The sequence below is a fragment of the Sinocyclocheilus rhinocerous genome, unplaced genomic scaffold (assembly GCF_001515625.1).
Source record: "Sinocyclocheilus rhinocerous isolate Xijiao unplaced genomic scaffold, SAMN03320098_v1.1 scaffold1998, whole genome shotgun sequence".
In the NCBI taxonomy this organism is placed as follows: Eukaryota; Metazoa; Chordata; class Actinopteri; order Cypriniformes; family Cyprinidae; genus Sinocyclocheilus; species Sinocyclocheilus rhinocerous.
In genome coordinates, this window is record NW_015628694.1 from 81176 (window position 1) to 94387 (window position 13212).

The window sequence follows — 13212 nt, forward strand, 5'->3', positions numbered from 1 at the left end:
AGCGGTGAAATTCTTATGTGCAAGACTCTGTGCCAAGGCAGTACAAACAACATGTAAATACAATTTACAGTATATGTATAAATAACAATATACACATATTAACAAAATACACATTTTGCACAATATACACATTTAACACAATATACACAGTATACCCAGGGAATACACAGTATACACAGGACACTTGCATATGTATAATGTATGTATAGTCTTAAATATAACTTACAGGGATGTAAGTGTTGGTGCTGTTAGATAGCAATTGATGTGCTGTACAATGCTGATGGTGTGATGTTTAGTGTAATTAGGCTGTCATGGAGCAGAGGAGAAGATGTAGTCAGCATATACATGTGCTGGACGGTGCAGGACATGCTGCAGTGCTGCCAGTCAGAGTCAGTGTAACAGGTGTCAAGTCAAGTCAAGTCACCTTTATTTATATAGCGCTTTTAACAATACAGATTGTGTCAAAGCAACTGAACAGCATTAATTAGGAAAATTGTGTGTCAATGATGCAAAATGACAATAGTAAACACTAATTTTTCAGTTAAAGACAGTTCATCATTGAATTCAGTGATGTCTTCATTCAGCTCAGTTCATAGTATCATAGTATCTGTGCAATCAAGGCGACGATATCGCTGGAAATGAAGTGTCCCCAACTAAGCAAGCCAGAGGCGACAGCGGCAAGGAACCAAAACTCCATCGGTGACAGAATGGAGAAAAAACCTTGGGAGAAACCAGGCTCAGTCGGGGGTCAGTTCTCCTCTGACCAGACAAAACCATCAGTTCAATTTCAGGCTGCAGCAAAGTCACATTGTGCAGAAGACTCATCTGGTTCCTGTGGTCTTGTCCCGGTGGTCGTCTGAGACAAGGTGTTTACAGGGGAATAACATCTGTATCTGGTGTTCATCTAGTTGTCCTGGTCTCCGCTGTCTTTCAGGGCTGTAGAGGTCCTCTCTAGGTGCTGATCCACCATCTGGTCTGAATACGTACTGGATCCGGGTGACTGCAGTGACCATCTGATCTGGATACAGACTGGATCTGGTGGGTTGTTTCAGGGTTGGCATCATCTGAGGTCCTCTGAGGGGTTGGCATCATCTCTTCTCAGGTGTTCTGGATCCAGACTGAAGCTTGTGTAAATCCTAGTTACCACGGGATATCAATCCCGTGGCAAAAACAGAGAAACAAATAGGGACATAATTAGCGTAGCTGCTGTTCCAACCAAGCAAAATTGATTTGTTTAACCCAAACTAAAGAATAATAATAATGTGCATTTGATCAGATGTAGGTGTGTAGATAGAGTGCAGTGTAAGGGAAAGGCGGGTGTGTAGTGTTGTTGTTATTGTCCGGAGTTCAGCAGTCTGATGGCCTGCGAGAAGAAGCTGTCTCCTGGTACGGGTCCAGATACTGCGGTACCATCTACCTGATGGTAGCACTGAGAACAGTTCATGGCTCAGGTGACAGGAGTCTCTGATGATCCTCCGTGCTTTCCTCACACATGGAGTGTAGATGGTCACAGCTGGGTGAAGATGTTCTGGAGGGAGGGAAGCTCAACAACTCTCTTCAGGGCTTTCTGGTTGAGAGTGGAGCAGTTCCCGTACCAGGCGTGTCACGGTGCGTGCGGGGAGATGAAGCGAGGACTCAATTGCAGGAGAAATGGTTATTTATTTTGATAATAAAAATGAAACAAAAACAAACTCAAACCACCCCGAAGGGGAAAAACAGACAGGCAGGCCTAAAGCTGCACACATGCAGACACGAAACACACACAATGAGAAATGACGGATCAGCACAGGATGACAGACACAAGGAGAATAAATGGGAACCAAACGAGGAGGCTAACGAGGGAGACACAGGTGGATCAACTTAAACTATAACGAGGTAACAAGATGGGAGGGGCAAGACAATAGACAGGAGAGAGCACATGGCGACAGACAAACACAACACAAGCCATGTGCTCCCAGAACACAGTCATCTGGTGGCCCTCCTGGGCACACCCGCTGCAGACTGCGACAAGGCGGTGATGCAACCAGTCAGAATGCTCTCCACAGTACAACTCTAGAACTGTTTGAGGATAAAGATATACAAGCAATAATAACTTATACATAGAACATATCCAGCAGTTAATAATTTTGTGCTATAATTATTAAGAATTGGTATTAGATGACATTCTAAAATTCATTAGGATCTGGTTAAGTTATAGTTTTGGTTATATTTTGTATTTGCATTTACAACAAATGAATTAAACTGAAAGTATTTGTGAAATGTCATGTTTGGCTGTGCTAATTCGTAAGAATGAAGGTGGAAGGGCCAGCTGTATTGTATGTTTGTAGAGACTATGAAAGAGCACATTACGTTCAAATGACAGCTCAATGGATGAACAAGTTACCTTAGTTACCTCTTCAAAAGGTTTCTCGTTACACACACTTGCAGTGCAAATTGCCCATGCAATGTTTTATATTAGAACAATCTGTTGACATTTGCTGGATAAATAATTGACAGAACATTAAGTATATATATATAGTATTTTCTTTAGTGAGCACATCAGCATTACTTCAACACAAAAATTATGTGGTCAAAATTGATAAGCGCACGTTTCAAAAAAATTGTGGTCATGTGATGTCTCATCCATCAACACTACCATTTTATTTTTATAATAATTGTCATTTTGCAATTATTTCACTCAACTATGACAGTGTACATGGAAATTTGACTTATGAGAAATACCCACATTCTTGTGCAACACTTGAGCCCACATGACAGGATTCACGCAATATTAGGACATTACTCACCTGACTCATTCAACAAACATTACAACAACATAAACAAACACTTAAACTACATATACAAACAAAAATAAAAGGCACTGTAATGAAACAGAACAAACTGGTTCATAATGTAGGCTACACGTATAACTCCACTGAAATGAGTTAGTTGAACTAATTCAGTGAATTCCGCATTTGATGTGATTAAAGGAAAAGTGAAAATGATTTCAATAGCTGTCCCTGTTGAAAAAAACTGCATATGCTGGTTAGGTATGTTTTGAAGCATGGCTGCTGGTTTGAGCTGGTTTAAGCTGGTCATGAGCTGGTCCTAAGCTGGTCCTGAGCAGGAGCTAGTTGCTTAGGACCAGCACATGACCAGCTTAAACCAGCTCAAACCAGCCGCCATGCTTCAAAACATACCTAACCAGCATATGCTGGTTTTTTCAACAGGGGAATTCCTTACACATAAGCTACATTTATTCACTGTGTTATGACGATCCGGATGATGACGTCATCACCTGAGTACCAGCTTAATATAATATTCATATCTTAATATCTCGTTGAGATGCATGTCTGAAGTGAGATGTGTTTGTATAGAAAGGTGTGCCCCTGAAAGTGGTTTGAGTGTAGGTTTTGCTGCTTACAGCATTTTTCTTTGTGTTTTGTAACATCATGTTTGTTTTGAACTTTAATTGTATTTTTGTTATTTTGTTTCTTTTCTTTTCTTTTTCTTGCTGGTACTTTCCAACTTAAACTTTCACTGTTTGGTGGCATCTCTCAAGTAAACACGCTTTGCATTTGGGATATTACCCTGTTGTACTGAGCCATACTAGCTCCTTCCTGGCCCTTCAGTGACATACTCGACACACTGAAAAAAAAAAAAAAAATTGGTAGCAATATTTTAGGTTTTAACTTAAATTTACATTTAGAAACCGTATTTCATTAACTGATATAATGTTAACATACCAACCTATTGAAGTACTGAAATCTGTTGAGTACCTTTGTAATAATACACTGATAACCATCAAAAACAGCTGGTGATTAGAAAGTCGCATGATGAACCACAGCTCCTCACAAGGAGCTTTTCTATAGGCTGAGAAGGAAAATACTAATATACTGTAAAAAAAAAAAAAAATTCCAGTTCCAAAAACGGTATTTTACTGTAAAATGACATGTAATGTCCATTAGTTTTTCCTGTCAGCCAATTAATAGGTTTTTACTGTAGCATTTTTTGTCTTTTACTGTTAAAATCATGATCATTTTGGACATTTATTCCTTTTAAAGAGTACAGCCATTAAACATATTTTCACTTTACTGTTGACTTGTATTAACTTACATAATATAAATAAATCAATCTGTGGATAGAATAATTTTGATGTCTGTGGTAAAGGAGATGGTAAAACAGTCAGACATGTGATACGGGTCTCCCCTATTGCTTCATAACTTAACTGCATGACAAAAATCCAGGATTAAAGGTTACAGTTCCTCAAATCTTACACAGAACAGTTTATATTTGGTTTTTGTGTTAGCAATCATGTTATAAACTTCTTCAGGACTTTGCGTCACAGGTGGTTCAGATGCTGCACAAAGGGTGAAACAGACTATTTTTAATTTCCTTAAACATCACGAGAGATTTCCCTGAAAATCTTGAAATAGTTGGCTATGACCTCATAGCATTACTTCTGCGATCACATGGTGATTTAACATGTGTTACTATACCTTTTGATTCAGAAAAGATATTCTGCAGAGCTATGTTGGTTCCACTTTATATTAGTTGTACTTACATTAGAAAAGATTACTTGTTAGATGCAAATGTGCTTATTGTTATATTGCAAAATATATTTGCAGTGTATTTGCTTATATTGTAAAACACTTGCTGCTATTGAGGTGGGATATGGTTAAGGTTAGGGATAAGTTTAGAGGTATGGGTAGGTTTAAGGGTGGGTTAAATGGTGTAATTACAGCACTATTTACAGAAAATAATTATCACGTATGTATTTTTAAAAAACATTTTTAAAAAGTACAATGTAAATACATGTATCTACACAATAGGTTCATTGCAAATTATTCATTTAAATGTTAGTACATAATAGCTAATGATGGTTAATATAAAGTAGGTCCCCTGTATTTTTGCAGCCACTCATAATGATATGCAAGAGGATATTTCAAAAAAAAAAAACCTGTTAAAAATAAATCAAATCAAAAATCAAAATCACAGACAGCAAGACAGAAAACAGGACACTGAAGTTGTAGATTTAACATTGAATGTAATTCAGAATTTTCTAAACAGGCAGCTGTCTAAGCAGTACAAAATTTGCATGTAGGTCTTTTATTAAATGGACCTGTTTCATCAGTACTTCCCATTTCTGTTTTTTTTTTTCACCAAATGTGCTTCATATGATAATAAAACACATTTCATTCACACAGCTTCTCAATAACATGAATGCTATCAAAATGCTTGTGTTGATTTAAAAAACAAGACTGAGGGTTTCGGCATATTACTGTTTCAGTTCCTCCAAGATCACTGTAAGGGGTCTAGATGAAAACAAACAATCACTACAGCCAACAGGAAAACACCTCCTGGGAGTCTTTCCCCAGTTAACAGCAGGTGAACAGGTGAGTGCATGTCCAAAACCCAGCCTCAGGTTTCCATAGATATGTTGTTCTTGGGTTTAGTTGTTTGCTGGTAATGCATAAAGAAAATTGCAAATGTCAATTTCCTTCTGCCTCTGAATCACTATCACAGTCATCATTGCTAACGCCCACGTCATCAAAATCTTCATCCACTTCTTCCTCCTCATCTCTTTTTTTCTGTCTTTTCTCTTTATTTGGTTTGCTGGTGTTCTCTTCCTCTTCTTCCTCCTCCTTGTCAAGTCTGAAAACAAAAACCAGACAGATACACTAAAACACCCTAAAACAACTGTGAATTATAAGAACTTAATTTTTTGGTCACAGTTAATAGTTTAACACACTTCAACACATACATGACGGGGTAATTTTAATTAATCTTATTAAAGAAGTGTCTCTAATGATGCACAGTTGATATAATAACAAAGCAGTGAAAGTAGCCAGAAATAAATTAATAATAAAGGAATATTTTGCTGTAAATTTACCATTATATGCACAACGTTATCCACAAGATGGCACACCTGCTCTACTGTTTACACATATCTGTACATGGTCAGTCTAAAGAGGCCTGAATCTACTTACGGAATGACAATGTCTTCCTTCTTCCCACATTTCAAACAAAGCTCTAGCTTTAGTGCACATGGCTTGCATATTATGAGATAGGCATCCTTCACTGTTTTCTGAAGACACTTCACACTAGAAAAGGCACAGAAACAACATTTCAGAAATGGGTTCAATGTGGAGGAGTTTATTTGCCTTTCATTTGTTGCTATGCAGTAAATCCTCCCTCATCTCACCATTTTCGTGGCTGTGTAAGGGGCTTGTATTTGTTGTACTTGACTTTCCACTCTAGCACATCTCTGCAGTGCTGGCACAGACCATCATGAACCTTTGCTTTGGCTTTCTGGTAACATCATAAGGGACGATTACACACAAAAACACATGCAACAATGACCTAAACACCGAAACAGCTATATAAACTCCCGGAAACCAATACTGATATTATATAAAATGTAAATCTGATTCTACACTGTTTATTTCATAACGCGCTTACCTTAACTTGTGCGCTTGCACCATACTTGTCATTTTTGAAGGCTGTTACATTCTGGTGTTTTGGGCCTCGCGATCGGGAAACATTTCCTTTTTGAGAACTCATTTTAACACTAAAATATATGTAGTATATAAACAGTGACAGTTTAAAACGCCCGAATAGGAAACCGCGTGGCTTCACACACGTTGAAGTGGCTATTGACGCAATGCGAAAACAGCGGAAGTAAATAGCAATTGGCTGCTTTTCAACTTCACACGAAAGATTACTAACTTCACTCAACACAGCAAACGTTAAAAATGTTGAGCTGTAATATTTAATTCTTGGTAGCTCAACAAATGTATCATTATCTAGATTTATACATCAACAACAGTAAAATCATTAATCATAATGTTATTGTGTTTTCGACATTGTCCGGGTGCAGCGAGGACGCGTGTGATTGGTTGAGCGTATCTGTCCATTAATCTTATTGGTCATTAGAGCGTTCATCGTTGACGTTGATATCCGGCATTCCGCAAGAAAATCAGAAGAAAGCCAGCTTTGGGCACGCGTTGGTGTGAGATGAGATCACCCTTACCGAACGGATTAGATTAGAAATACTGGTCCATTTAATAACGTCACGCCTGTATTAACACCGTCAGTCTTTGATCTCGTTTAATCATGAAACACTGACCACATGTTGTCAAGATCGCACGGACCAGAGGCAGCTTTTGAGGGACTCTTGATCTGGCTAAGTGGACTGAGTGATCGGTTAAAGGGAATCTCCTATTCGACTCATCTGATACAGTGACTTCACCAGATCAAAGCGTTCCTGCCTTCACCAACGCTTCCAGCATCAGGACCTTCTAGTACAGGTAGAGTACGGTTTTAATGAGCTAACGTTAATTAGCTGACCATGCTAATCAAATAGTTCGCTTCAGCCTTTTCAATTAAGCTGTTACACTCCTTTAGACAATGGAATTAAAATGTTAACTAAGCTTATTTCAGTTAGCAAACACTGCTGATTCAGTTGAGGTCTGTGTCGTTCTCTGATACCTTAAAATCATGTACTAATAACTATGTAGATCATGCTATCAAATACTTAAATGTTTTATAGATACATCTATTTATTATAATAAACAGGTCTAATGTTTATTTGAATATATATGTATTCGTGTGTACAAAGTGATTGTTTAATACTTTAGGGGGAAAAAAATCTTAAAAAATAAAAAAGTGAGTGAAATAACCAGTTCTTGTACTTCACCCATTCTGATCTTTAAATAGAAAAAATATTAATGGAAGCCAAACATTTGGAATGTTGTGTGTGAAGTCCAAAACACCCAAACAACAAGATGGTTTCCTGCTCAATGAAACCGAGTATGAGGGCTTGATTATCATGGGTCAGATCTGGTTCTGATTCACATTGTTTTTATCACTATGGTCCACCAGTTAGTTAAGAAAACTGTTAAGAGTTTAAATGGTTATTTTGGTACTAAATTAATGTGAGGTCACTTACTTGGAGTCCATATTAAGGTGAAGTGATTTCCTGACAAATATTTGGGATATTAGGAAGCGGTGATGTGGATTACTGATATGTTTTCCAGATTTATAATACACTGGATATTTCAATAAGTCTAGCCAAATTTTCTTCTAAGAAACCAAAAAATGAGGGTGTTTTTCAGCTGCCATGACTCATAGATAAAGTGATAGCACACACGTCAAAGCTATCCTAAGGGTGAAGTCTGAAAGTCATTATTAAAGACATCAGATTAGCACAAAGATAGAAACTATTGCCTGCGCTGCAGAACCGGGGTGAATATTGAACATTTTTGTTAATGAAATCTGTTTAGTTCCATCCCAGATACTGTTTCGATTTGTATTTTGTATCCTAACAGTGCACATTTAAAACTGAATTACTTGAAACTGCAGGGCATAAACAATTCAAGGACATAATTCACCCATTGTATTGGATCACTAGATGTTAGTTACTGTCTAGTTCAGTGGAGATTAACTAACAGGTCTGCATATTTTCTTATCTTAAGTAAACTATTATGGTTTTCTTCGAGTAAAGATTGTTTGCAAATATGGTGTGTTGGCTAAAGATGATATGTCTGATTTGGTGCTTTTTCAAATGTGTTTTTAAGTTCTTTCTTCTATCTCCTCTGACTATGCAGATTACGCTCTTGATGCTTCACCTTTAAAAATGTAGCTCACCCAAAAATGAAAATAAATTATCATTTACTCTTCAAGCTGTATGATATTCATAATTCTGTGGAACACAAAATGAGATATTTTCAAGAATGTTTCAGATGTTAGTCCAAACAATGAAAATCAGCGGGGTTCAAACCAACATTGGACCCCATTGACTTTCATTGTATGGACAAAAAACCACTGACATTTTTCAAAATATCTTCTTTTGTGCTCCTTAGAAAGTCATACAGGTTTGAAATGACATGTGGGTGAGTAAATGACAGGATTTATCCTTTTAAAACATCTTGTTTTGTTTGTTTGTATTGTACTTTGTTTGCACCTCACTCATTTGCCAATCTGCTGTGTTCTTCTCAAATGAAGGATGAATCACTTATCTTTGAGTGAGTTATGTTGCCTATTCTGCTGTCCGCCGTGCCCGAGCAGAATAGCTTCCAAGCTGGCCTTCCTTCCACCGGAGCCCACTTACACCCTGATGTGTGATGAGAGCGGCAGCCGCTGGACCCTCCATCTTTCTCAGCGTGCGGATTGGCAGTACTCTGTCCGGGAGAAGGACACCATTGAGTGCTTCATGACCCGGACATCTAGAGGGAACCGAATCGCTTGTATGTTTGTGCGATGTTCTCCCAACGCTCGCTACACCTTATTGTTTTCCCATGGTAATGCTGTAGACTTGGGCCAGATGAGTAGCTTCTACATCGGCCTGGGGTCCCGCATCAACTGTAACGTGTTCTCCTACGACTACTCGGGCTACGGGGCAAGCTCAGGGAAGCCTTCGGAGAAGAATTTGTATGCTGATGTGGACGCTGCCTGGCATGCACTACGAACAAGGTGAGCAGTTTCTGTTTTCTGTTTTTAATTTTTTGAGTCTGTTCAGACAGACTGTTTTTCTATTGTTGTCATCAGTAGTGTTTATCAGGTTTGCTTTATGTATTGTCTCTTACATCACATTTCCCCATCTGAAGTCACACTGGCCTCTTACCACACTTCCAAGACTGACTCTCAATATTTAGATTTTAAAAAAAAATGTGTATATATACGAACTGTATGTGTAATGACAGTTCCATCAGCCGACTAGTCGATTAGTAATGTCAACTTGTTGACTTGTATGAAAAAAAGATTTTGCAGGAGGTTTTTTTTTCTTTAATATTTGTAAATATAAGTTACAATTTAAAATAACAGTTTTCTATTTTAATATATTTATAATATAATATAATATATTTTCCCTGTGAGGGCAAAGTTGAATTTTCAGCAGCCATTACTACAGTCTTCAGTGTCACATGAGAGACATTTCTCAATATGAGCAGTGTTTTGCTGCTTAATATTTTTGTGGAAACTGATCATTTTTTCAGGATTCTTTGATGAATAGAAAGTTAAAAAGAACAGCATTTATTTGAAATCAAGTTTTTGTAACAAAAAAATACACTTTTGATCAGATTAATGTATCCTTGCTGTATAGAAGAACCTTTAAACTGTAGTGTATATGTGAAATTTATTTTCAGTGAAGTGCTGTATTTTGCTGTTGGACAGCTGTCTTCCCATTTAAAGCCACATCTCACATTGTTCTTTTTTCTAAGTGTATAGTTTTTAAGATGCAGTGTTAAGTTAAATGTAGCCCCACTTTTTAAAACTTATGTTGAGACACTACGTTCTGTTCCATTGCATACCATCTAGATGTTTTTGAACTCAAGAACGTGCTCCTTACGGGTTGGTTCTCACAGAATGTGCTTTTATATTCCACTGTATGTTTTTTATTTATTTTTCTATGTAAACAACATGCTCTTCATGGACATCTTTGAGTGCTGTGCCACATCTCGCTGCTTTTTCAGCGGCTACGTCTTGTCAACTTAAAAGATGTTCGACTTCTAAAAAAATGCTTCTGGAGACCCTGTGTTCTTTTCCCTTTTCAATCCTGCATCTTTTTAAGCACAAGAATGTGTTTTGTGTGAATAGCGCTTAGAAATGTGTCAAGTGAATCTGAATTATACGGCAAACCACCAACCACCAAAAATATGTAGTTTTCCACACATACAACCCACCCAATTTTTCGATGGATCTGTAAAATAGATTACTCTGCTTCTGGTCTAGTCAGTGTTGCGGTTTGTTCTTCGGGCCAGGCCTCAAATGTTTTAATTTGTATGGCTCTTTGGTATCTGTTGTGCCTTTGTCCTTGTGAATCCTTTGGGGTATATATTTAATATTGCCTTCTACAATATTACTACAATATGCCTTCTTAGACCCCATCCCCCATCCAAATGTCCTCTGCATCTTTTAAATGCTTACAGGGTGAAAATTGTGCCTCTCAGAATGTCAATGTTTTAGTTTTAGCACATGTATTAGCACGTTTTAGTTCAGACACACTTTTTGAAGTGTGCATTTTCATTTCCTCGTAGTTAAGAGAAGCACACATACTCAGACTGAAATGTTTTTTGTTTTTTTTTCCATTGGCAGCTGGGTATTTGACACTGTGGACATAGAGAAACTATCTCAAGGTCATGCACTTTATCATGTGCCCCAAATTCTTATCTGTCTTTCCGTGTCATCTGTGGTTGTTGGTCATGTGAATTTAGTTCCGTTAATTGTGTGTACTTCGATGTTGCAGTGTCGTCGTTCATGCAAGAGAGAGAAAACATACAAAAAGGCTTTGTGCCTGTAATCACATTAATGTTTTGGGTACGTTTGTAAAACAGCCATGTGCCTGTGTTGCTGCTGCACCCGTGTATGTGTGCAACTGTGCATGCATGCATGTGGTGTCAGAAAACACAGCTGATGCTCTTGAACACATTATTTGACAAGTCATATCCCCGAGGGTCAGGTTGTACCTCATGAAGCAGGCCCACGCTGTTCTTCTGGTCACTTCCAATGTTCCCACGCATTGCCATATCAGGCCGGATCATCCCACTCAAGCACACGATTCAGATTAAAGTGTAGATAACCCGTTCGACTGCCACTCTGAATTTAAGTTTTGCTGTTTTCACTTCTGATCCTTTGTGTGCGTCTGTATATGTTTGTGGAAGGTGTTTTGAGAGAGGAGTATAGTAAGTAAGCTGGCCCCTCCAAATCTTCTCTTATTCCTGTAAAACTGTGGCTCCTGCTGGCAATTTTTTTCTTTATTCATAGAAACACATTTTTCGACCTTTTCAGGAAAAAGCTTGATAGTTTGCCATTGTATGCAGTGCTTTCCCCACCATTTCTGGAGGATAATTTGCATTTTAATCTCATTCTGTCAGAGTTGGCCTGCTTTTTTTTAAAATTAAATTATGCTCAAATAGAGGATTGCAGCTAGCATAAAGAGCACCCTTTAGGTGACTGTTGAAAATATTTGCCTTGGAAATTCTCCATCTGATCTCAATAGACGAGAGTGCTTATCAGACCATGCTAATTGACTCAGCGAGGCATGCAACAAAGCTTTTTTTCTCTTCCCTTTGTTGAGTGGCCAGTGAAGTATGATTTGCAATCACAAAAAGCAGCTCTTTCATCAGGTAGAAAGATCACAGTTTTGATTGTGTCCCATGTGTGTTTACTTTGAGTCCTGATCACTCTGTCTGGGTTTATTTTGTGATGTACAACTAACTGTACATTTATTCTGCTTATTACTACTTATAAATAATAGTATAATACCATTGTTATAATTGTATTATTACTGTTATAAATACAAATAAATAAATAAATATATTACTACTTTGTGAATAGAAACTCATAGACTAACACTGTATACTTTGAATGATAGTGTATGTATAAAATAAACGAACAGCAGGGGTGCCCAGTCCTGTCCTCTAACTTCATGGTAAGGGCAGCTCCAACCCTGATCAAACACACCTCGACCAGCTAGTTAAGATATTCAGGAGCACTTGATAGTTACACACAGGTGTATTGGAGCAGGGCTGGAACTGAACTCTTTAGGTAGGTAGATCTTGTTGGAACAGGATTGGACATCCATCCCTACTGTACAGTATAGAAAATTTGTTGTCACAATGATCAGTTGCAACTTAGAGGACATAATACAAAAATATTTGATTGAGACTTGGTGATTATTATTCCTATTATCAGTTTTATTTCAATCTAATTTATCAATTTTGCCCCCTTAACCTGGTAAATAATTTTTTGGGTTGCATCGATGTGAGAATTCTGTCTGATGACGATAAACTGACAAGTATAAGTATCCAATTAGCATAGTTCTTTCCAACATGTGTTTTAAAGGACGAAACACAAGTAGCGACAGATCTTTTCTTTCATATTGTGATGTACATGTATCTGATTATAAGGAAAAAAATATCAGAGGGGACTTGGTTCTATATATCGGTTGTTGAATGGATTTTGAGATGTGGGCGTTGCATGCAAGCTTGCAGTCAGTTGTGGGGGAGCTAAATGATTGGAGAAGTCCGGCATATGTCTCCAGAATGAAGTCTGCCATTTTACTTGAAGATAAGGTTATGACATTTTGAGTTTAAGATTAAAGGGGTGGTTCATTGCGATTTCACTTTTTTAACGTTAGTTAGTGTGTAATGTTGCTGTTTGAGCATAAACAATATCTGCAAAGTTACGAAGCTGAAAGTTCAATGCAAACGGAGATATCGTCTTTTAAAATTC

General features: G+C 37.7%; 2 protein-coding genes across 2 annotated transcripts in view; one reads left to right on the top strand and one right to left on the bottom strand.

Moving 5' to 3' along the window:
* Positions 1-4808: 4808 nt before the first annotated feature.
* Positions 4809-6777, bottom strand: LOC107738293 (uncharacterized protein C9orf85 homolog). Its single transcript, XM_016550013.1, has 4 exons — positions 6442-6777; positions 6185-6291; positions 5970-6083; positions 4809-5634 (listed from the first exon to the last, which is right to left on the bottom strand). Exons 1-4 carry the CDS (start codon positions 6541-6543, stop codon positions 5472-5474), a joined length of 486 nt encoding a protein of 161 aa, XP_016405499.1. The 5' UTR covers positions 6544-6777; the 3' UTR covers positions 4809-5471.
* A 76-nt stretch (positions 6778-6853) lies between these two features.
* LOC107738292 (protein ABHD17B) overlaps positions 6854-13212 on the top strand; it is a 12615-nt gene continuing 6256 nt past the window's right edge. Inside the window, exons 1-2 of the mRNA XM_016550012.1 lie at positions 6854-7289; positions 8986-9453. Of these exons, the coding sequence (XP_016405498.1) occupies positions 8987-9453 (467 nt within the window). The 5' untranslated portion in view covers positions 6854-7289; position 8986. The remainder of the gene's footprint in view (positions 7290-8985; positions 9454-13212) is intronic.

Coding starts and splice junctions, on each gene's coding strand:
- LOC107738293 (XM_016550013.1), bottom strand. CDS start 6,543: ATGAGTTCTCAAAAAGGAAATGTTTCCCGATCGCGAGGCCCAAAACAC. Junction 6,084..6,184: donor CTTACACAGCCACGAAAATG/GTGAGATGAGGG, acceptor TGCCTTTTCTAG/TGTGAAGTGTCTTCAGAAAA. Junction 5,635..5,969: donor AAGGAAGACATTGTCATTCC/GTAAGTAGATTC, acceptor TTTTGTTTTCAG/ACTTGACAAGGAGGAGGAAG.